This window comes from Salmo trutta, chromosome 33, assembly GCF_901001165.1.
Source record: "Salmo trutta chromosome 33, fSalTru1.1, whole genome shotgun sequence".
Lineage (NCBI taxonomy): Eukaryota > Metazoa > Chordata > Actinopteri > Salmoniformes > Salmonidae > Salmo > Salmo trutta.
The window spans coordinates 10,159,082-10,182,095 of record NC_042989.1 but is presented as its reverse complement, the minus strand read 5'-3'; the positions used below and the strand labels follow the sequence as shown (position 1 = coordinate 10,182,095).

Here is a 23,014-nt window from a genome sequence, read left to right as displayed (position 1 = left end):
AAGTGGTCCTATGGACAGATACTTCAATCTCCGCTGTGGAGCTTTGCAGCTCCTTCAGGGTTATCTTCGGTCTCTTTGTTGCCTCTGATTAATGTCTTCCTTGCCTGGTCCGTGAGTTTTGGTGGGCGGCCCTCTCTTGGCAGGTTTGTTCTGGTGCCATATTCTTTCCATTTTTTAAGAATGGATTTAATGGTGCTCCTTGGGATGTTCAAAGTTTCGAAAAAAATATGTATACTGCTCAAAAAAATAAAGGGAACACTTAAACAACACATCCTAGATCTGAATGAAAGAAATAATCTTATTAAATACTTTTTTCTTTACATAGTTGAATGTGCTGACAACAAAATCACACAAAAATAATCAATGGAAATCCAATTTATCAACCCATGGAGGTCTGGATTTGGAGTCACACTCAAAATTAAAGTGGAAAACCACACTACAGGCTGATCCAACTTTGATGTAATGTCCTTAAAACAAGTCAAAATGAGGCTCAGTAGTGTGTGTGGCCTCCACGTGCCTGTATGACCTCCCTACAATGCCTGGGCATGCTCCTGATGAGGTGGTGGATGGTCTCCTGAGGGATCTCCTCCCAGACCTGGACTAAAGCATCCGCCAACTCCTGGACAGTCTGTGGTGCAACGTGGCGTTGGTGGATGGAGCGAGACATGATGTCCCAGATGTGCTCAATTGGATTCAGGTCTGGGGAACGGGCGGGCCAGTCCATAGCATCAATGCCTTCCTCTTGCAGGAACTGCTGACACACTCCAGCCACATGAGGTCTAGCATTGTCTTGCATTAGGAGGAATCCAGGGCCAACCACACCAGCATATGGTCTCACAAGGGGTTTGAGGATCTCATCTCGGTACCTAATGGCAGTCAGGCTACCTCTGGCGAGCACATGGAGGGCTGTGCGGCCCCCCAAAGAAATGCCACCCCACACCATGACTGACCCACCGCCAAACTGGTCATGCTGGAGGATGTTGCAGGCAGCAGAACGTTCTCCACGGCGTCTCCAGACTCTGTCACGTCTGTCACATGCTCAGTGTGAACCTGCGTTCATCTGTGAAGAGCACAGGGCGCCAGTGGCGAATTTGCCAATCTTGGTGTTCTCTGGCAAATGCCAAACGTCCTGCACGGTGTTGGGCTGTAAGCACAACCCCCACCTGTGGACGTCGGGCCCTCATACCACCCTCATGGAGTCTGTTTCTGACCGCTTGAGCAGACACATGCACATTTGTGGCCTGCTGGAGGTCATTTTGCAGGGCTCTGACAGTGCTTCTCCTGCTCCTCCTTGCACAAAGGCGGAGGTAGCAGTCCTGCTGCTGGGTTGTTGCCCTCCTACGGCCTCCTCCACGTCTCCTGATGTACTGGCCTGTCTCCTAGTAGCGCCTCCATGCTCTGGACACTACGCTGACAGACACAGCAAACCTTCTTGCCACAGCTCGCATTGATGTGCCATCCTGGATGAGCTGCACTACCTGAGCTACTTGTGTGGGTTGTAGACTTCGTCTCATGCTACCACTAGAGTGAAAGCACCGCCAGCATTCAAAAGTGAACAAAACATCAGCCAGGAAGCATAGGAACTGAGAAGTGGTCTGTGGTCCCCACCTGCAGAACCACTCCTTTATTGAGGGTGTCTTGCTAATTGCCTATAATTTCCACATGTTGTCTATTCCATTTGCACAACATCATGTGAAATGTATTGTCAATCAGTGTTGCTTCCTAAGTGGACAGTTTGATTTCACAGAAGTGTGATTGAGTTGGAGTTACATTGTGTTGTTTAAGTGTTCCCTTTATTTTTTTGAGCAGTGTATAACCCAACCCTGATCTGTACTTCTCCACAACTTTGTCCCTGACCTGTTTGGAGAGCTCCTTGGTCTTCATGGTGCTTCTTGCTTAGTGGTGGTGCAGACACTGAGGCCTTTTAGAACAGGTGTATATATACTGAGGTCATGTGACACTTAGATTGCACACAGATGGACTTCATTTAACTAATTATGTGACTTCTGAAGGTAATTGGTTGCACCAGATCTTATTTAGGGGCTTCATAGCAAAGGGGATGAATACATATGCACGCACCACTTTTCTGATTTTAATATATATATGTGTACAAAATTTTGTGATATCCAATTGTGATCTTGTCTGATCGCTGCAACTCCCAAACGGGCTCGGGAGAAGCAAAGGTCAAGTCATACGTCCTCAAAAAATGACCCTCCAAACCGCGCTTTTTTACATCCACCCGCTTAACCCGGCCGCACCAATGTGTTGGAGGAAGCACCGTTCAACTGACGACCGCCGTCAGCCTGCATGTGTCCAGCCCACCACAAGGAGTCACTAGAGCACAATGAGCCAAGTTAAGCCCCCCCCAGCCAAAACCTCCCCTAACCCGGACGATGCTGGGCCAATTGTGTGCCACCCTATGGGACTCCCGGTTACGGCCGGCTGTGACAAAGCCTGGGATTGAACCCGGGTCTGTAGTGACGCCTCAAGCACTACGATGCAGTGCCTTAGACCGCTGCGCCACTCAGGAGGCCAGCCTAGTAATTTTTTTACCCCTACCTACACGTACATACCTACACGTACATACTACCTTGTACCCCTGCACATTGACTCGGTGTTGGTACTCCTTGTATTTAGCCTCGTTATTGTTATTTTATTGTTTTACTATTAAACTTTTTTATTTAGCAAATATTTTTCTTACTTTTTAACTCTGCATTGTTGGGAATGGGCTCGTAAGTAAGCATTTCACGGTAAAATCTACTTGTTGTATTCTGCGCATGTGACCAATCAAATGTGATTTGATTTGAAAGGTCAGACCCAGGCTCCTCTCCACTGATCTGTTGTAGTTGGTACAGCTGTCTGTACACGCTACAGCTACGTCTTGGAGCCGTCCAGCATCCACACGTGTCACAGTTGCTGATCAAGTCTGCCACGTCCAGTAATATAGAGCCCCAGTAGTAGTGGGCACTGATGGCTCTCTGGCACCGGATCAGAACAGAAGTGAGAGTAGGTCGGTGGGGAAAAGGGCCCATAAGCGGCAGTGAGTCCAGAAAAGATAAAAAGGCGGCCTGTATATTGCAGTGAAACTTTTGTTTACTATTCACAAAATGATTTACAAAAACATATCCATAAGAAGCAGCAGACCAGCATATTACACTGCATGACCAAACGTTTGTAGACACCTGCTCGTCGTTGGAAAGGAAAAGGCGCAACGCTTGCTCACCATTAAAAACTATTTCTTTAAAAAAAAAAGTTTAAAAGATTGATGTTTCAGCCTTCAATGGCCTTTTTCAGAATAATTACAAAGGAAATGGACAACTTCATATAGGGCATGGGGAAGACAATTAGGGGGGAAACTCTCTTCAGCTGGTGGTGCTAATGGGAGACGTGTGGTAGACCATACAGTGTGGTACTCAGTGTGTGGGGTACAGTGGTCAATGTCTTCATCTAGTGTTGAAATACAGCAGTGGAACCAGTAAAAAACTACTGGAAAACTGGGCAAGCTTTTTTCAACTACAGTAGGTGTAATTGATTTACAACCATTACTATATAATACATATTGAATATGTTGGGCATTGGAAAATAAATAATGGGGCTAAGCAAAACTAGTTATAACAACTAAAAACATCAAAAGCTTAGGCAAAGAGGTCTAACAACTGGTTTGGACAACAGTTCGTGAGCTTGTAAGCAGTTCATGAGCTAGTAAGCTTCCTCCATATGTAAACCAGAGGTACAAATGGGGGGGTGGGGGGGGTTGTCATTGGACCAACAAAGGGATGGGAACCTTCACAAAAGCATACTATAGTCCTTCTCTAGGTTAAGACCTCCGGGGACTAAAGTATATAAGGAATGGATCCAGAACGTGTCTCTGGACCTTCGGTGTTTGTCAACGTCACCTGCTCATGGAACATCTCATTCCAAAATCATCGGCATTAATATAGATGTGGTCCTCCCTTTGCTGCTATAACAGCCTCCACTCTTCTGGGTAGGCTTTCCACTAGATGTTGGAACATTGCTGCGGGGACTTTCTTCCATTCAGCCACAAGAGCATTAGTGAGGTCGGGCACTGATGTTGGTCAATTAGGCCTGGCTCGCTGTCGGCGTTCCAATTCATACCAAAAGTGTTCAATGGGGTTGAGGTCAGGGTTCTGTGCAGGCCAGTGAAACTCTGCCACACCGATCTCGACAAACCATTTCTCCATGGACTTCGCTTTGTGCACGAGGGCATTGTCACGCTGAAACAAGAAAGGGCCTTCCCCAAACTTTTGCCACAAAGTTGGAAGCACAGAATCGTCTAGAATGACATTGTATGCTGTAGCTTTAAGATTTCCATTCACTGGAACTAAGGGGGCTAGCCTGAACCATGAAAAACAGCCTCAGACCATTAATCATCCTCCACCAAACTTTATAGTTGGCACTATGCATTAGGTCAGGTAGCATTCTTCTGGCATCCGCCAAACCCAGATTCGTCCGTCGGACTGCCAGATGGTGAAGCGTGATTCATCACTCCAGAGAACGTGTTTCCACTGCTCCACAGTCCAATGGTGGCAAGCTTTATACCACTTCAGTCGACACTTGGCATTGCGCTTGTGTGCGGCTGCTCGGCCATGGAAACCCATTTCATGAAGCTCCCGACGAACAGTTATTGTGCTGACGTTGCTTCCAGTGGTATTTTGGTATTTTATTAGGATCCCCATTACATGTTGCAAAAGTAGCAGCTACTCTTCCTGGGATCCACACAAAACGTGAAACATAATACAGAATTACATAATACAGAACTACATACATTTTTAAAAAGGCACATGTAGCCTACATATCAATGCATACACACAAACTATCTAGGTCAAATAGGGGAGAGGCGTTGTGCTGCGAGGTGTTGCTTTATCTGTTTTTTGAAACCAGGTTTGCTGTTTATTTGAGCAATATTAGATGGAATGAAGTTCCATGCAATAAGGGCTCTATATAATACTGTACACTTCCTTGAATTTGTTCTGGATTTGGGGACTATGAAAAGACCCCTGGTGGCATGTCTGGTGGGAAAAGTGAGTGTGTCAGAGCTGTGTGTAAATTGACTATGCAAACAATTTGGGATTTTCAACACATTAATGTTTCTTATAAAAAGAAGAAATGATGCAGTCAGTCTCTCCTCAACTCTTAGCCAAGAGAGACTGGTATGCATAGCATTTATATCAGCCCTCTGATTACAATTAAGAGCAAAACGTGCCCCTCTGTTCTGGGCCAGCTGCAGCTTAACTAAGTCTTTCCTTGCCGCACTGGACCACATGACTGGACAATAATCAAGATTAGACAAAACTAGAGCCTGCAGAACTTGCTTTTTGGAGTGTTGTGTCAAAAAAGCAGAGCATCTCTTTATTACGGCTAGACCTCTTCCCATCTTTGCAACCACTGAATCTATATGTTTTGACCATGACAGTTTACAATCTAAGGTAACGCCAAGTAATTTATTCTCCTCAACTTGTTCAACAGCCACACCATTCATTACCAGATTCAGCTGAGGTCTAGTACTTAAGGAATGATTTGTACAAAATACAATGCTCTTAGTTTTAGAGATGTTCAGGACCAGTTTATTACTGGCCACCCATTCCAAAACAGACTGCAACTCTTTGTTAAGGGTTTCAGTGACTTCATTAGCTGTGGTTAATGATACGTATATGGTTGAATCTTCAGCATACATGGACACACATGCTTTGTTTAATGCCAGTGGCAGGTCATTGGTAAAAATAGAAAAGAGTAGAGGGCCTAGAGAGCTGCCCTGCGGTACACCACACTTTACATCACCGACCATTTCAAATCCCCCCGTACCTTCTCCGCTATGCAATCCGGTTTCCGAGCTGGTCATGGGTGCATCTCAGCCACGCTCAAAGTCCTGAATTATATCATAACCGGCATCGATAAAAGACAGTACTGTGCAGCCGTCTTCATCGACCTGACCAAGGCTTTCGACTCTGTCAATCACCGTATTCTTATTGGCAGACTCAACAGCCTTGGTTTCTCTAATGACTGCCTCGCCTGGTTCACTAACTACATCTCAGATAGAGTTCAGTGTGTTAAATCGGAGGGCCTGTTGTCCGGACCTCTGGCTGTCTTTATGGAGGTGCACACAAGGTTTAATTCTCGGGCCGACTATTTGCTCTGTATATATCATTGATGTCGCTCTTGCAGCGGGTGATTCTTTGATCCACCTCTACGCAGATGACATCATTCTGTATACATCTGGCCCTTCCAAACGAGCTTCAATTTCATACAACACTCCTTCCATGGCCTCCAACTGCTCTTAAATGCTAGTAAAACGAAATGCATGCTCTTCAACCGATCGCTACCCGCCCGCCCGACTAGCATCACTACTCTAGACGGTTCTGACTTAGAATATGTGGACAACTATAAATACCTAGGTGTCTGGCTTGACTGTAAACTCTTCTTCCAGACTCCTATTAAGCATCTCCAACCCAAAATTACATCTAGAATTGGCTTCCTATTTCGCAACAAGGCCTCCTTCACTCATGCTGCCAAACATAACCTCGTAAAACTGACTATCCTACCGATCCTTGACTTCGGCGATGTCATTTACAAAATAGCCTCCAACACTCTACTCATCAAATTGGATGCAGTCTATCACAGTGCCATCCGTTTTGTCACCAACGCCCCATATACTACCCACCACTGCGACCTGTATGCTCTCGTTGGCTGGTCCTCGCTACATATTCATCGCCAAACCCACTGGCTCCAGGTCATCTATAAGTCTTTGCTAGGTAAAGCTCAGCCTTTTCTCAGCTCACTGGTCACCTTAGCAACACCTACCCGTAGCATGGGCTCCAGCAGGTATATTTCATTGGTCATCCCCAAAGCCAAGACCTACTTTGGCTGCCTCTCCTTCCAGTTCTCTGTTGCCAATGACTGGAATGAATTGCAAAAATCACTGAAGTTGGAGACATATCTCCCTCACTAACTTTAAGCATCAGCTGTCAGAGTAGCTTACCGATCGCTGCAGCTGTACACAGCCCATCTGTAAATAGCCCATCCAACTAACTACCTACCTCATCCCCATATTTGTTTTTGTTTTTCTGCTCTTTTGCACACCAGTATTTCTACTTGCACATCCTCATCTGCACATCTATCACTCCAGTGTTAATTGCTAAATTGTAATTACTTCGCCACTATGGCCTATTTATTGCCTTACCTCCTTACTTAATTTGCACACACTGTATACATATTTTTCTATTGTGTTATTGACTGTACATTTGTTTATCCCATGTGTAACTCTGTGTTGTTGTTTTTGTCACACTGCTTTGCTTTATCTTGGCCAGGTCGCAGTTGTAAATGAGAACTTGTTCTCAACTGGCCTACCTGGTTAAATAAAGGTTAAATAAAAATAAAAATAAAAAACATGTCTGACATTAGAGATGCTTCCATTAAAGAAAACCCTTTGAGTTCTATTAGATAGATAGCTCCGAATCCACGATATGGCAGAGTTTGAAAAGCCATAGTACTTAAGTTTTTTCAACATCAGGTTATAGTCAATAATAAAAGGCTGCACTGAAATCTAACAGCACAGCTCCCACAATTTTCTTATTATCAATTTCTTTCAACCAATCATCAGTCATTTGTGTCAGTGCAGTACATGTTGAGGGCCCTTTTCTATAAGCATGCTGAAAGTCTGTTGCTAATTTGTTTACAGAGAAATAGCATTGTATTTGGTCAAACACAATTTTTCCCAACAATTTGCTGAGAGCTGGCCGCAAGCTTATATCCGCAGTTTGGAACTCGGTAATGAGGACAGACGATTTTTACACGTTACATGCTTCAGCACTCGGCGGTCCCATTCTGTGGGCTTGTGTGGCCTACCACGTCGCGGCTGAGCCGTTGTTGCTCCTAGGCGTTTCCACTTCACAATAACAGCATTTAAAGGTTAATCAGGGAGCTCTAGCAGGGCAAAAATTTGACTAACTGACTTACTGGAAAGGTGGCATCCTATGATAGTGCCACTTTGAGTCATTGAGCTCTTCATTCTACTATCAATGCTGGTCTGTGGAGTTGCATGGCTGTGTGCTCGATTTTATACACATGTTAGCGACGAGTGTGGGTGAAATAGTCTAATCCATTAATTTGAAGGAATGTCCACATACTTTTGTATATATAGTGTATGTTACAGCAGGTTGCTGATCAGCCCAAAGTGACACCTGTCGTCATGAAACTTTCATTCACTTTCTCCCTTTTTTGGACCACTCTGCGATGCGTGGCTTCCCCCCTCTATTCGATAATTCTGGGACGCCAGAAACCTTTCTTGTGATATAGAATTCCATCTTATAAATGGAGAGAAATAGAGAGAAATAAATGAATTGTTTAGGCCTGGGGAGAGGTCTGAACCAGAGAGAATTTAGCTCTTTATTTCAACACTAATTTCTGGTTATTTGATATTCTGCCCCAAGTCCCAGTGTGCAGGTAACTATCAAATCAAAGTTTATTTGTCACGTGTGCCGAATACAACAGGTATAGACCTTACAGTGAAATGCTTACTTACAGGCTCTAACCAATAGTGCAAAAAAGGTATAAGGTGAACAATAGGTAAGTAAAGAAATAAAACAACAGTAAAAAGACAGGCTATATACAGTAGCGAGGCTATAAGAGTAGCGAGGCTCCATACAGACACCGGTTAGTCAGGCTTATTGAGGTAGTATGTACATGTAGATATGGTTAAAGTGACTATGCATATATGATGAACAGAGAATAGCAGTAGCGTAAGAGGGGTTGGCGGGTGGTGGGTGGTGGGACACAATGCAGATAGCCCGGTTAGCCAATGTGTGGGAGCACTGGTTGGTCGGCCCAATTGAGGTAGTATGTACATGAATGTATAGTTAAAGTGACTATGCATATATGATGAACAGAGAGTAGCAGCAGCGTAAAAAAAGGTGTTGGGGGGAGCACACAATGCAAATAGTCCAGGTAGCCATTTGATTACCTGTTCAGGAGTCTTATGGCTTGGGGGTAAAAACTGTTGAGAAGCCTTTTTGTCCTAGACTTGGCACTCCGGTACCACTTACCATGCGGTAGTAGAGAGAACAGTCTATGACGGGTGGCTGGGGTCTTTGACAATTTTTAGGGCCTTCCTCTGACACCGCCTGGTGTAGAGGTCCTGGATGGCAGGAAGCTTAGCCCCAGTGATGTACAGGGCCGTACGCACTACCCTCTGTAGTGCCTTGTGGTCAGAGGCCGAGCAATTGCCGTACCAGGCATTGATGCAACCAGTCAGGATGCTCTCGATGTTGCAGCTGTAGAACCTTTTGAAGATCTCAGGACCCATGCCAAATCTTTTTAATTTCCTGAGGGGGAATAGGCTTTGTCGTGCCCCCTTCACGACAGTCTTGGTGTGTTTGGACCATTCTAGTTTGTTGTTGATGTGGACACCAAGGAACTTGAAGCTCTCAACATTTATTTATTTAAATGTATATATTGGGACGCAACTACCCCATTCTCACTAAAACACAAAGTTATGGCACAAATCGTACTTGATGCATTGTCTTCTTTACACTTTCTCACGTTTTTTTATGGGTTTAGCGATGTGAAATTGACATGCAAGGCACATTACCGCCATAGAGTGGGAAGAACTGATACAAGTACTCATACATTTGTTTCCCCTCCCATCATTGTTTTAATGTATATACAGCATTTCATTTTTTGTACTAGTAGCAATCTTAGCTGAAAAAAAGTTTAATATGATCTTATCTAGATTTCTTTCAGATTTAGGGGATTTTTCTTTTGCTAGTGCAGTGCTCATAAATCCCCACTAGATATCACACGTTGCACTTCATAAACCCATCAACAATTTGCAACAAGGTTGTCTATACAAATATTTCCATTGAGTTCAGACTTTTTTTGATTTCCTGATCATAATATATTTGTGTGATTTAACACTAAAGAACAACATGATACAAACACATGCATTACAATACACAATATTGGCAGTTTTAATCATCAGATCTACAGAACCACCATTTCAGGGACAAGAGTGCAATTGGTAATTTACTGTGAAATGTCATTAGTATTGGAAGGTTCAAAACTCCATCAGGTGTGTGTATGGTCCGTTAGTATCCAGCTTCAGCACTTGTCTGTTCCCATATGTTCCATGTTTGACAATCATCCCAGTCTCACTACTGTTACTGGACAAAGCCAGTTCCTTCTTACACAGGGAGACAAAGTTAGAATAGAGCTGTAGGCCCTCTTCTTTCCCAATGTTATGGTGGTACTGCATGCCCTTCCCTTTGGCCTTGCCTCCCAGTGTAGCCTGAGGCACGATGAGGACGTTCCCAGGCAGGTCCAGCACTGACACATACTTCCCAGAGTCAGCTTCACACAGCTTCAAGTTGAGCAGAGTGTTCACTGTGGAGTAGAGCAGAGGGATCAATAACCATTCAGTACTAGCAACATTGCTTTACGATTCCTTGAAGAGCAGTGACATTTACTCGTCACAGTATTGTGAAGCCCAGGTAGTTGCTTTTATTGCAGTATTGTCCAAAAACTGGAAAAAGCACAATAAATACCGATTTTTTGAATAATTTCCTCTGTAGCGCCTTTAAAAAAGCAGATGTAGACCACCATCCCTCTGTCAATCTGAAAACATGAAATCTTATGAGTAGCCATCCCCCAATTATTATTTTAGGCAAGGTGCAATTCTTATTCTGAGCAGGCAGACCATATTTGCACTTAAGAAAGTAGTTGAAAATAATTCAATAGTACCTCCACCCATTCAGCCTCAGACTGATCATCTGCAGGTTTGACCTGAAGCCTTGCATTGAGACACTGCTGAAGAACAGTTCTTGCTAGTGGAGAACCTGCCTTTTCAGTCATTTTGAAATTATATCTGCCTGTTTCTGATGATAAAGCACAAGAGGACTTTTAAACGGGACAGTGAGGGAAAATAACAGAAAAGAAACGAAAACGTTCGTGTCTCTGACACTCGCTTCCGGGTGAGGCTCCTCCTGACGCAAAGTTAACAAGTATACGTCATAAAAAATCGACATGCACTTGACCAATAACCTATTTTTTCTATGGCAATAACACAAGATGGCTCACTGTAGCTACAGTAAATTCTCACATTTATTAAAATTAACAACCGCTAACCTAAATAAACCAACAGTGTTACGGACAGGGAGAGACATTCAACATGCTCCACAACGCTGCAAATATTTCATACGTTTTCATAAGGTAATATTCTAGCTGTTGCTAAAATTGTTTACAACTAACTAGCGAACTAAACTCCACTCCATGGAGTGTTGTTTAGTTCGCTACAACTAACTAGCTAAGTAGCTTGCTACATGCTAGCTAAATAAATGCTAGCAAGTTTTGATTCACTCTACATAGCTAGTTAGCTAATCATTGCAAGCCATTGAGGCCAATTATGTAGCATGTTTGTTTACGTATCTGTATAACTATAACAAATTATAACTAACAGCAACACAATAAGATTTACATCATGTATCTACAGTACCAGTCAAATGTTTGGACACACCTACTCATTCAAGGGTTTTTCTTTATTTTTACTATTTTTTATATTGTAGAATAATAATGAAGACATCACAACTATGAAATAACACATATAGAATAATGTAATAACCCAAAAAGTGTTAAACAAATCAAAATATATTTTATATTTGAGATTCTTCAGAGTAGCCACCCTTTGCCTTGATAACAGCTTTGCACATGCTTGGTGTTCTCTCAGCCAGCAACATGAGGAATGCTTTTCCAACAGTCTTCAAGGAGTTCACACATATGCTGAGCATTCGTTGGCTGCTTTTCCTTCACTCTGCGGTCCAACCCATCCCACACCATCTGAATTGGGTTGAGGCCGGGTGATTGTGGAGGCAATGTCATCTGATAGCCCTTACACGGCCAGGAGGTGTGTTTTGGATCATTGTCCTGTTGAAAAACAAATGATAGTCCCTCTATGCGCAAACTAGATGGAATGGCGTATCGCTGCAGAATGCTGTGGTAGTCATGCTGGTTAAGTGTGCCTTTAATTCTAAATAAATCACTGACAGTGTCACCAGCAAAGCACCATCACACCTCCTCCTCCATGCTTCACGGAGGGAACCACACATGCAGAGATCATCCGTTCACCTACTCTGCGTTTCACAAAGACATGGCGGTTGGAACAAAAAATCTCAAATTTGGACTCATCAGACCAAAGGACAGATTTCCACTGGTCTAATGTCCATTGCTCGTGTTTCTTGGCCCAGGCAAGGCTCTTCTTATTATTGGTGTCCTTTAGTAGTGGTTTCTTTGCAGCGAAGGCCTGATTCACGCAGTCTCCTCTGAACAGTTGATGTTGAGATGTGTCTGTTACTTGAACTCTGTGAAGCATTTATTTGGGCTGCAATTCCTGAGGCTGGTAACTCTAATGAACTTATCCTCTGCAGCAGAGGTAACTCTGGGTCTTCCTTTCCTGTGGCGGTCCTCATGAGAGCCAGTTACATCATAGCGCTTGATGGTTTTTGTGACTGCACTTGAAGAAACTTTCAAAGTTCTTGTCTTAAAGTAATGATGGACTGTTGTTTCTCTTTGCTTATTTGAGCTGTTCTTGCCATAATATGGACTTAGTCTTTTACCAAATAGGGCTATCTTCTGTATACCAACCCTACATTGTCACAACACAACTGATTGGTTCAAACACATTAAGAAGGAAATACATTTACTTTTAACAAAGCACACATGTTAATTGAAATGCATTCCAGGTGACTTATCCAGAACAAATTCCAGTCCCCAAATCCAGAACAAATTCAAAGAAAGCGTACAGTATTATATAGAGCCCTTATTGCATGGAACTTCATTCCATCTAATATTGCTCAAATAAACAGCAAACCTGGTTTAAAATAACGGATAAAGCAACACCTCACAGAACAATGCCTCTCCCCTATTTGACCTAGATAGTTTGTGTGTATGCACTGATATGTAGGCTACATGTGCCTTTAAAAAAAATGATGTGTCTTGTTCTGTCCTTGAGCTGTTCTTGTCTATTAATGTTCTGTATTATGTCATGTTTTGTGTGGACCCCAGGAACAGTAGCTGCTGCTTTTGCAACAGCTAATGAGGATCCAAATAAAATACCAATACCTCATGAAGCTGGTTGAGAGAATGCCAAGATTGTGCAAAGCTGGCATCAAGGCAAAAGGTGGCTATTTGAAGAATCTCAAATATAACATATATTTGGATTTGTTTAACACATTTTTGGTTACTACATGATTCCATATGTGTTAATACATCATTTTGATGTCTTCACTATTATTCTACAATGTAGAAAATAGTAAAAATAAAGAAAAACCCTTGAATGAGTAGTTGTGTCCAAACTTTTGACGGGTACTGTATATACAAGTTACATTCAAGTTTATCATGTGTTGTTGATAAACTCAGTTGCTCATTCCATGATATGTCTCTGTACTCCCCAGACCTCAGGTCCTGAGAGGTCATTGCAGGAGAGACAGAAGCAGCACATGGCTCGCGGCTTGCCCAAACAAAAGCCCATTGCTGGAGTGAAACAAGTTATTGTGGTGGCCTCAGGGAAGGGGGGTGTTGGGAAATCAACCACTGCAGGTAAGCAGGTTCTTATTGGGCTCTCTGCTGCTCATCATGAAACATTTGCACAAATGTGTGCAATTTGCATACATTTCAACAGACAGTGGTTTGGTCTGATCTTTTTATCTTTATGAAATATATATTTTTATACAGTGTAGTCATTTGCTAGCCTACAACCTTTTTCCTCCCCTCAACAGTGAATTTGGCCCTTGGACTCACAGCTAATGATCCAGTAAGGAAAGCACCATTATTCATTTGCACATTTTGTTATTACTGTTGCATACCAATATTTGCCCAAATGGGTATGCAGAACCATGACAATCTGTCTCTCTCTGTTTTACTACATTGTCCACTCAGTCGCTCTTCATGTCTCTTTTCTGCACACAGAGTAAAACAGTGGGCATCTTAGACGCTGATGTTTACGGTCCCTCAGTTCCTAAGCTGATGAGCCTGAAGGGGAACCCAGAACTAACTGACAGTAGGAGACATCGATCTGAATGTAGTCTCGCTTTAGGAAAAACAAGGATGTTTTAGATGTATCCATTCATTACAGAGATCAAACTGAAAAGACAACCTATGTTTTCTTTGTGTTTTCAGACAACCTAATGAGACCACTTATGAATTTTGGGATTCCTTGGTGAGTATATTTATCTCCAATTGCCAGTGACAGGGGAGGTAAGCAAACAAATAAATCATTGAGTCATTGACTGTCATGTCCATCTCTCATCCTTCTGTCCTCAGTATGTCCATGGGGTTTCTGGTAGAGGATGTTGCACCCATTGTCTGGAGGGGCCTGATGGTGATGTCAGCTATAGAGAAGCTACTTAGACAGGTGGGGGAAACTGATCATTCATGTACACTGACCTACAAAGGCAAAGTGCGGTAACTATGAATTTGGTCCAAAATCTTTGGTCTGTTGTAATGGCCTTGTGTATATATAAGTAACAAGGCCCTAGGGGGTGTGGTATATGTCCAATATACCTCGGCTAAGGGCTGTTCTTATGCACGACGCAACGCAGAGTGCCTGGATACAGCCCTTAGCCGTGGTATATTGGCCATATACCACAAACCCCCGAGGTGCCTTATTGATATTATAAACTGGTTACAAACTTAATTAGAGCAGTAAAAAGATATGTTTTGTCATACCCGTGGTATAAGGTCTGATATACCGCGTCTGTCAGCCAATCAGCATTCAGGGCTCAATCCACAAGTTTATAATCTCATTAATGTGTTTTTTTGTTTTCTGAGACAAGAACAAGCCAGTCAATCAGAATATATCATGAAGTACCAGAATTTAGACAGAAAGACTTTGAAGTGAGATTTTGCAGTTAATGCACTTTGCTTTTGTAGGGCAGTAGAGTAATCCGTGTTAGTTTTTATACTAGCGATATCAGAGTAACAGCTACTAGAAATGTTAGGTCGCCATGTCTTTTTTTTGTTACCAATGCAGGTAGATTGGGGACTGCTGGACTACCTGGTTATTGACATGCCACCTGGGACTGGAGATGTTCAGTTATCAATCACTCAGAACGTCCCAATAGCAGGAGCAGTGATCGTGTCCACTCCTCAGGATATTGCCTTGCTGGATGCACGCAGAGGAGCAGAAATGTTCAGGAAGGTCAATGTACCGGTAAGAGCTTTGGATGCTAAATGCCACTTTATTCTTACTTCAATTCTTTTCAAATGACCTTGGTAAGGACAAAATACACATTTGTGAGATGTTGATCTATGCACACTGAACAAAAATATAAATGCAACATGCAACAATTTCAAAGATTTTACTGAGTTACAGTTCATATAAGGAAATCAGTCAATTGAAATAAATCCATTATGCCCTAATCTATGGATTTCACATGACTGAGGAATACAGATATGCAGCTGTTGGTAACAGATACCTTAAAAAAAGGTAGAGGCGTGGATCAGAAAACCAGTCAGTATCTGGTGTGACCACCATTTGCCTCATGCAGCGTGACACATCTCCTTTGCATAGAGTTGATCAGACTGTTGATTGTGGCCTGTGGAATGTTGTCCCACTCCTCTTCAATGGCTATGCAAAGTTGCTGGATATTGGCGGGAACTGGAACACGCTGTCGTACACATTGATCCAGAGCATCCCAAACATGCTCAATGGATGACATGTCTGGTGACTATACAGGCCATGGAAGAACTGGGACATTTTCAGCTTCCAGGAATTGTGATCAGATCCTTGCGACATGGGGCTGTGCATTATCATTCTGAGGTGATGGCGGCAGGATCAATGGCACGACAGTGGGCCTCAGGATCTCGTCACGGTATCTTTGTGCATTCAAATTGCCATCGATAAAATGCAATTGTGTTCGTTGTTCATAGCTTATGCCTGTCAATAACATAACCCCACCGCCACCATGGGGTACTCATGGTGGCATCAGCAAATGTTGACATCAGCAAACCGCTTGCCTACACAACACCATACAGGCTGTCTGCCATCTTTCCCGTACAGTTGAAACCGTGATTCATCCGTGAAGAGCACACTTCTCCACTGTGCCAGTGGCCATTGAAGGTGAGCATTTGCCCACTGAAGTCGGTTGCGACGCCAAACTGCAGTCAGGTCAAGACCCTGGTGAGGAAAACGAGCACGCAGATGAGCTTCCCTGAGATGGTTTCTGAAAGTTTTGCAGAAATTCTTCAGTTGTGCAAACCCACAGTTTCATCAGCTGTCCGGGTGGCTGGTCTCAGATCATCCCGCAGGTGAAGAAGCCAGATGTTAAGTTCCTGGGCTGGCATGGTTACACATGTTCTGCAGTTGTGAGGCCGGTTGGATCTACTGCTAAATTTTCTAAAATGACGTTGGAGGTGGCTTATGGTAGAGAAATGAACATGAAATGATCTGGCAACAGCTCTGGTGGATATTCCTGCAGCCAGCCTGCCAATTGCACACTCCCTCAAAACTTGAGACATTGGTGCTGTTGTGTGACAAAACTGCACATTTTAAAGTGGCCTTTTATTGTCCCCAGTGTAACAGTGTAGGTTCCGTCCCTCTCTTCGCCCCAACCCGGGCTCGAACCAGGGACCCTTGCACACATCAACAACTGACACCCACCGAAGCATCGTTACCCATCGCGCCACAAAAGCCGCGGCCCTTGCAACGCAAGGGGAAACCCTACTTCAAGTCTCAGAGCGAGTGACGTCACCGATTGAAACGCTATTAGCGCGCACCACCGCTAACTAACTAGCCATTTCACATCGGTTACACTAGCACAAGGTGCACTTGTGTAATGATCAAGCTGTTTCGTCTGCTTCTTGTCAGGTGGATGTATTATCCTGGCAAAGGAGAAATGCTCACTAACAGGGAGAAATACGCTTTTTGTGCATATGGAAAATGTCTGGGATCTTTTATTTCAGCTCATGGAACATGGGACCAACACTTTACATGTTGCGTTTATATTTTTGTTCAGTGTATATTTATATATATGTCACATCTCATAGGTCCTGGGCATAGTCCAGAATATGAGCGTGTTTCAGTGCCCCAAGTGTAACCACCAGACCCATATCTTTGGGGCAGATGGAGCAAGGGCTCTTGCTGATACTCTGGGAGTACAAGTATTGGGTAAGACCCATTTCAAACATAAATCATTACAGATTTCATTATTTCTCTCAATCTCATATGTAATAGAATGATAGTATAGTGTTGAGACTGATGTCTCTCCCTCCTCTGTCTAGGAGACATTCCTCTTCACCTGAGCATCAGAGAGATGTCAGACAGAGGCCAGCCTGTAGTGGTGTCCTCACCTGACAGCCCTGAGGTTGGTATGCTGCTTGGATGACAATAGACTGCCAATGTTTATCTTGACTATGTTGGAAAACAAACAGTGTATTCTTCACCATAACATTGTATACATTTTACACTTTTGAGAGTTTGCCATGTTAGTTTTCTACCTGGGTTTGTTTAATATGGCTGCCTATGCCTATTGTTTTAGGCTGAGGCCTACAGAAAGGTGGCGACTGCCGTGGTCCAGCGTCTAGAAGAACTCTCTGGTTGAGTTATTGCCCTCTACTGTGTAGGACAACTGGACAACTGGTCATCTACAGGAGATTCAGTGCATTCGGAAAGTATTCAGACCCCTTGACTTTTTCCACATTTTGTTATTCTAAAATGGATTTAAATCGTTTTTTCCCCCCTCATCAATATACACACAATACCCCATAATGACAACGCAAAAACAGGTTTTTAGACTTTTTTGCAAATGTATTAAAAATAAAAAACTGATAACATTTACGTAAGTATTCAGACCCTTCTCAATACTTTGTTACAGCCTCAAGTCTTTTTCGATCGATTACAGCCTTGAGTCTTCTTGGGTATGACGCTACAAGCTTGCCACACCTGTATTTGGGTAGTTTCTCCCATTCTTCTTTGCAGATCCCCTCAAGCTCTGTCAGGTTGGATGGGGAGCGTCACTGCACTGCTATTTTCAGGTCTCTCCAGAGATATTCAAGTCCGGGCTCTGGCTGGGCCACTCAAGGACATTGAGAGACTTGTCCCGAAGCCACTCCTGTGTTGTATTGGCTGTGTGCTTAGGGTCGTTGTCCTGTTGGAAGGTGAACCTTCGACCCAGTCTGAGGTCCTGAGCGCTCTGGAGCAGGTTTTCATCAAGGATCTCGCTGTACTTTGCTCCGTTCATCTTTCCCTTGATCCTGACTAGTCTCCCAGACCCTGCCGCTGAAAAACATACCCACAGCATGATGCTGCCACCACCATGCTTCATCGTAGGGATGGTGCCAGGTTTCCTCCAGGCGTGACGCTTTGCATTCAGGCCAAAGAGTTGAATCTTGGTTTCATCAGACCAGAGAATCTTGTTTGTCATGGTCTGAGAGACCTTTAGGTGCTTTTGGCAAACTCCAAGTGGGCTGTTGTGGGCCTTTTACTAAGGAGTGGTTTCCATCTGGTCACTCTAACATAAAGCCTGATTGGTGGCATGCTGCAGAGATGGTTGTTCTTCTGGAAGGTTCTCCCATCTCCACAGAGGAACTCTGGAGCTCTGTCAGAGTGACCATCAGGTTCTTGGTCACTTCCCTGACCCAAGGCCCTTCTCCCCCGATTGCTCAGTTTGACCGGGTGGCCAGCTCTAGGAAGAGTCTTGGTGGTTCCAAACTTCTTCCATTTAAGAATGATGGAGGACACTGTGTTCTTGGGAACTTTCAATGCTGCAGACATTTTTTTGGTATCCTTACCCAGATCTGTGCGTCGACACAATCCTGTCTCGGAGCTCTACGGACAATTCCTTCGACTTAATGGCTTGGTGTTTGCTCTGACATGCACTGTCAACTGTGGGACCTTATAGAGACAGGTGTGTGCCTTTCCAAATCATGTCGAATCAATTGAATTAACCACAGGTGGACTCCAATCCAAGTTGTAGAAACATCTAAAAAATGATCAATGGAAACAGGATGGACCTGAGCTCTATTTTGAGTCTCATAGCAAAGGGCCTAAATAGTTATGTAAATAAGATATTTCTGTTTTTTATTTTTAACAAATTTGCAAAAATGTCTAAAAACCTGTTTTCGCTTTGTCATTATGGGGTATTGTGTGTAGGTTGATGAGGGGAAAAAAATATTTTATCCATTGTAGAATAAGACTGTAACGTAACAAAATGTGGAAAAAGTGAAGGGGTCTGAATACTTTCCGAGTGCACTGTAGACCAGAAGAACCCTGCACTCCTCCATATCCCTAGCTGTGGAGTACGCACAAATCCTTGATGTCTGATCTGATTACATATCTGTTACACAGTTATTCTATGGAATGATGTACATTCCATGTAGTAAGTATGTATATCTAGACCGTGGTAGCATAATGTTCCGTTTCAATAGCAATCTGTCTCTTCAAACCAATGTGTATTCAGTATATAGATCCAGTATTCAGTGTTTAGTTTGATATTCAAATACTACACGTTTAATTCAAGCCTTGAGAACAAAATATACAGGCGACAGTAAACTAAATGAATGTGATTTATGCCCTAAAAGCGTAGAGCAAAAATAAAGGAATGCTTTATGTTGTTTTTTCTTTCTGACTTGATGCTTGATGCCTCTTTCTGATGCCTGGTGAGTTGTTCTTTTGTAAATGTTGTTTACAATATTTACACAATCTTCCATCTTCACGAAATGCAGCTAATGTTCTAGGTTGTAGGTTGTTTATTTTCATCTCTGACATTGGGAACATTAGCTGCATTTCGTGAAGATGGAAGATTGTGTAAATATTGTAAACAACATTTACAAAAGAACAACTCACCAGGCAACAACATTTACAAAAGAACAACTCACCAGGCAACAACATTTACAAAAGAACAACTCACCAGGCAACAACATTTACAAAAGAACAACTCACCAGGCAACAACATTTACAAAAGAACAACTCACCAGGCAACAACATTTACAAAAGAACAACTCACCAGGCAACAACATTTACAAAAGAACAACTCATTTGACTTGAAGCCAGTAAGGGTTGCAGTTACTCTCTATAAACACCTGGTGGCACTGCATATCAAATCAAACATCCCTCTTCCCAGGCCACCAGTCATATTTATTTCCTCATCCTGAGTTGGATGAGCTCTCTGTGACTTGTGCAAACAGGACCACTTCCTGCATATTTCTGTTGCTCCCTAGACTCCGCTAACTACAGCAGCTGTTTCGCTTCCAACCGAACCAACTGCCATGAAAGCCAGACGGCTCGGTGTCTTATCGGGTCAATGAGTGTTGAATGTTTACTACTGTTCTGTTCCTCTGTAGCTATGGTTATTCATTTGCATGCTGCTCTATATTGGAGGAACAGAATATGAAGTCCTACCAAAGCCCTCCGGACCAGTTCTTATTTCAGCAGCTCTGTCTGTGGTCTGAGGCCTGTCTTGTCCTGGAGACACTGTCTGGGGTTAAGACAGTGTGCCACTTACGAAAAAAGAGTGCAGTATAACCACAGTATGCGGAAACTACTGCGTCCAAAATACCACAGTCGGCCGCAGTTAAAAGTGCAGTTTCAAAATTGCAATCTTTTTTTGTAAGGTGTCAGATGGTCCCCATTAAGGAGGAAGTCCCACTGGCAGAGCTGTCTAGTTGTGGTTCTGTTTAAATAACTTGAGGATTGTGGTGTATTTATTTGCCATCTAGTCGTGTTTTCAGTTCTGTACACTTATTGTCTCCATCGTAAAAACATATGTTCCTTCAAAAACATAAATCTGCTTCCCGTAAATGTTGATATATTCCCGAAAGGGGAACAGTGTAACACGAAGAAGGAGAAGTGCGACTTAGAGATGAAAGATGGCTGTAGCTAATCAGGGCAGACATGCTACCTCAAGGTTACACAGACACACTCCCAACATACACACACCACAGGGCTGCTCTGTTTCTGAAAAGGCCAGCGCTGTGGAGGAAAAAGCTAACGGCTCCAAAGTGATGACTCCTGTGTACAGTAATTACTGCTGTGGCATGGCTTTTAAACACAGGACAGGCAGGGGGCTTTACAGATAGATAACAAGGATGTGTGGAGGATGGCCTCGTTTGCCAAGTTCTTCCTCCAGTTCTCTTTCTCTGAGAGAGAGAGAGAGAGGGTGTGTGTTTGAGTGTGTGTCAGAGCGAGAGAGAGAGAAGGGAAGAGAAAGCGAGAGTGGGAGAAATCCTTTCATGTGAGTCAGTACTGAGTGACTCCTTAGTGACTGGCATTCTTCCCTATGAGCAGCTGCCAGTGGCTCTTGCCCAGGCATGTGGTGTTTTTCTAGGCAGAGGGACACTACGTATTCCCATATAAACACAACAGCATGGTTACACATAGGTCAGCTGATTTACAGTATCTCCCTCTCTCCAGGTGGGCGAGCTCTCCGTCTCAGCCAGTGTCCCAAATGGCACCCTATTCTCTTTTTAGTGCACTGCTTTTGACCAGGACCTTTACTGCAATAAACGGACCATGATACAAAGGCCCATAAAGTCACTGACTAAGATATCCGTACTTACAGAATGAACTACTTCCTGAAGCTCTGTAAAAAATCGGGGGGAAACATAGAGAGAGGGGGTGTCTGGTATCAGTGACACCTGAGCCCTATGGACGTATATTGATTGTGAATTAATGTTAGTAACACAGATCCTCAATTGTAACCTTATAACATGGAAGGAAAATGAAATGAATATGTGTGTCTAAAGAGTTTGAACATTTCATAAATGTATCATTTGCAATGCACTCCATTAAAGTGCTCTAATATTGAAGCTTTCTTCATGCTGTATATGAGGACAGGATCCATTTATTGCTGTAAATCATCCTGCGTGAGAACACCCACATCTATTATATACGAGACAGACATATTTTATTGATTGAGGTTATGTTAAGTAGTATGTTTTTTTTGTTGAGAGAGCTACACTTTAGTGTTGAAAATCTCTGATTGAAAAGCTGGTTATTTTGTCTTTTCCGTTCAGCAAACCCATGAATTCAGTTGGGTTTCCTTCCAACGGTTCCCTTTGCTTCTGTCAGTAACTAAATGAAATATAACTCTATTGTTTTGAACGCCACATCCTGCATTCCAAAATTACAAAGGAATGGATTTTCAGAGAGCAAAAAAAAAGTAGCAAAAAAACATCTGTGATTTTCTGCAACTGAAGGCAGGGGCACTTTCACTTTCTAAAATCAGCCATTAAACCTGTCATTCAAAATACATAGCCCTGATACTGCTGTATGCTGTGACCTGTAGGCTGTGACCTTTTTGTTATCAGACAGATTCATATCATGAAATAACAACAACAATCTCCAGTCCTCATCGTCCCAGATAGATAAGGCAGCTACTAGCTAGCACCGGCACGACCATATGTAGCCGTAGGGTAGGATGGAGTTGGTGTTAATGGTGGGGGTGGATGAAGTCTCTCACACTCCAGCTCTAGGTGGTCTCCCCCCTATCCCACCTATCCATGGCCCCATCTCCCTTGACCTTGGGATCCCTGACCTGCCTGGCAGGCCCTAGCGTTGCTCCGTTGCCATGCCAATGCAGCTATGGCGGGGCTCTGGGTAAACAGCAGCAGCTGGTTCCAATTGTGCTGCGTCACTGGGAGGGCATGTGTAGGCTCAGAATGGGAGTGAAGGGGTGGGGGAGGTAGGGGTGAGGGTGGAGGGCAGTGGGGGGAGGGTGACTGCAGCAGCACCCCCACACACTCCAGTCATCTGTCTTGCAGTTCTGTTTCTCTGCATGCTGCTGCTGAGAGCTCTAGAACCAACGCAGGGTGTGATGGAGCATTGCAGTCTCAACACTGCGAACAGAGCTGAATAACAACTTGCTTTTAGTGCTTGCATATCTGTGCACAACAGGGGAAAATATCCATGTAAATCAGATGATATCCTAGGCCTAGGAGGACACAACAGTGCCACTGACACATTGAAAATGCAAATAAATGAACCGGGATGAACTATAGGACTGCTTGCTTTGGT

At 43.4% G+C, this 23,014-nt stretch overlaps 2 protein-coding genes across 2 annotated transcripts; one reads left to right on the top strand and one right to left on the bottom strand.

Moving 5' to 3' along the window:
* Nucleotides 1–9,431: 9,431 nt before the first annotated feature.
* Nucleotides 9,432–10,989, bottom strand: dtd2 (D-aminoacyl-tRNA deacylase 2). The gene is made up of 3 exons (XM_029729743.1): nucleotides 10,753–10,989; nucleotides 10,557–10,626; nucleotides 9,432–10,395 (listed from the first exon to the last, which is right to left on the bottom strand). The coding sequence occupies exons 1-3, from the start codon at nucleotides 10,861–10,863 to the stop codon at nucleotides 10,070–10,072; spliced, it is 507 nt and encodes a 168-aa protein (XP_029585603.1). The 5' UTR covers nucleotides 10,864–10,989; the 3' UTR covers nucleotides 9,432–10,069.
* A 41-nt stretch (nucleotides 10,990–11,030) lies between these two features.
* Nucleotides 11,031–17,749, top strand: LOC115172363 (iron-sulfur protein NUBPL). Its single transcript, XM_029729742.1, has 10 exons — nucleotides 11,031–11,220; nucleotides 13,458–13,602; nucleotides 13,782–13,816; nucleotides 13,972–14,062; nucleotides 14,182–14,221; nucleotides 14,326–14,416; nucleotides 15,035–15,214; nucleotides 17,050–17,170; nucleotides 17,284–17,366; nucleotides 17,541–17,749. Exons 1-10 carry the CDS (start codon nucleotides 11,080–11,082, stop codon nucleotides 17,601–17,603), a joined length of 990 nt encoding a protein of 329 aa, XP_029585602.1. The 5' UTR covers nucleotides 11,031–11,079; the 3' UTR covers nucleotides 17,604–17,749.
* The last annotated feature ends 5,265 nt before the right edge of the window (nucleotides 17,750–23,014 follow it).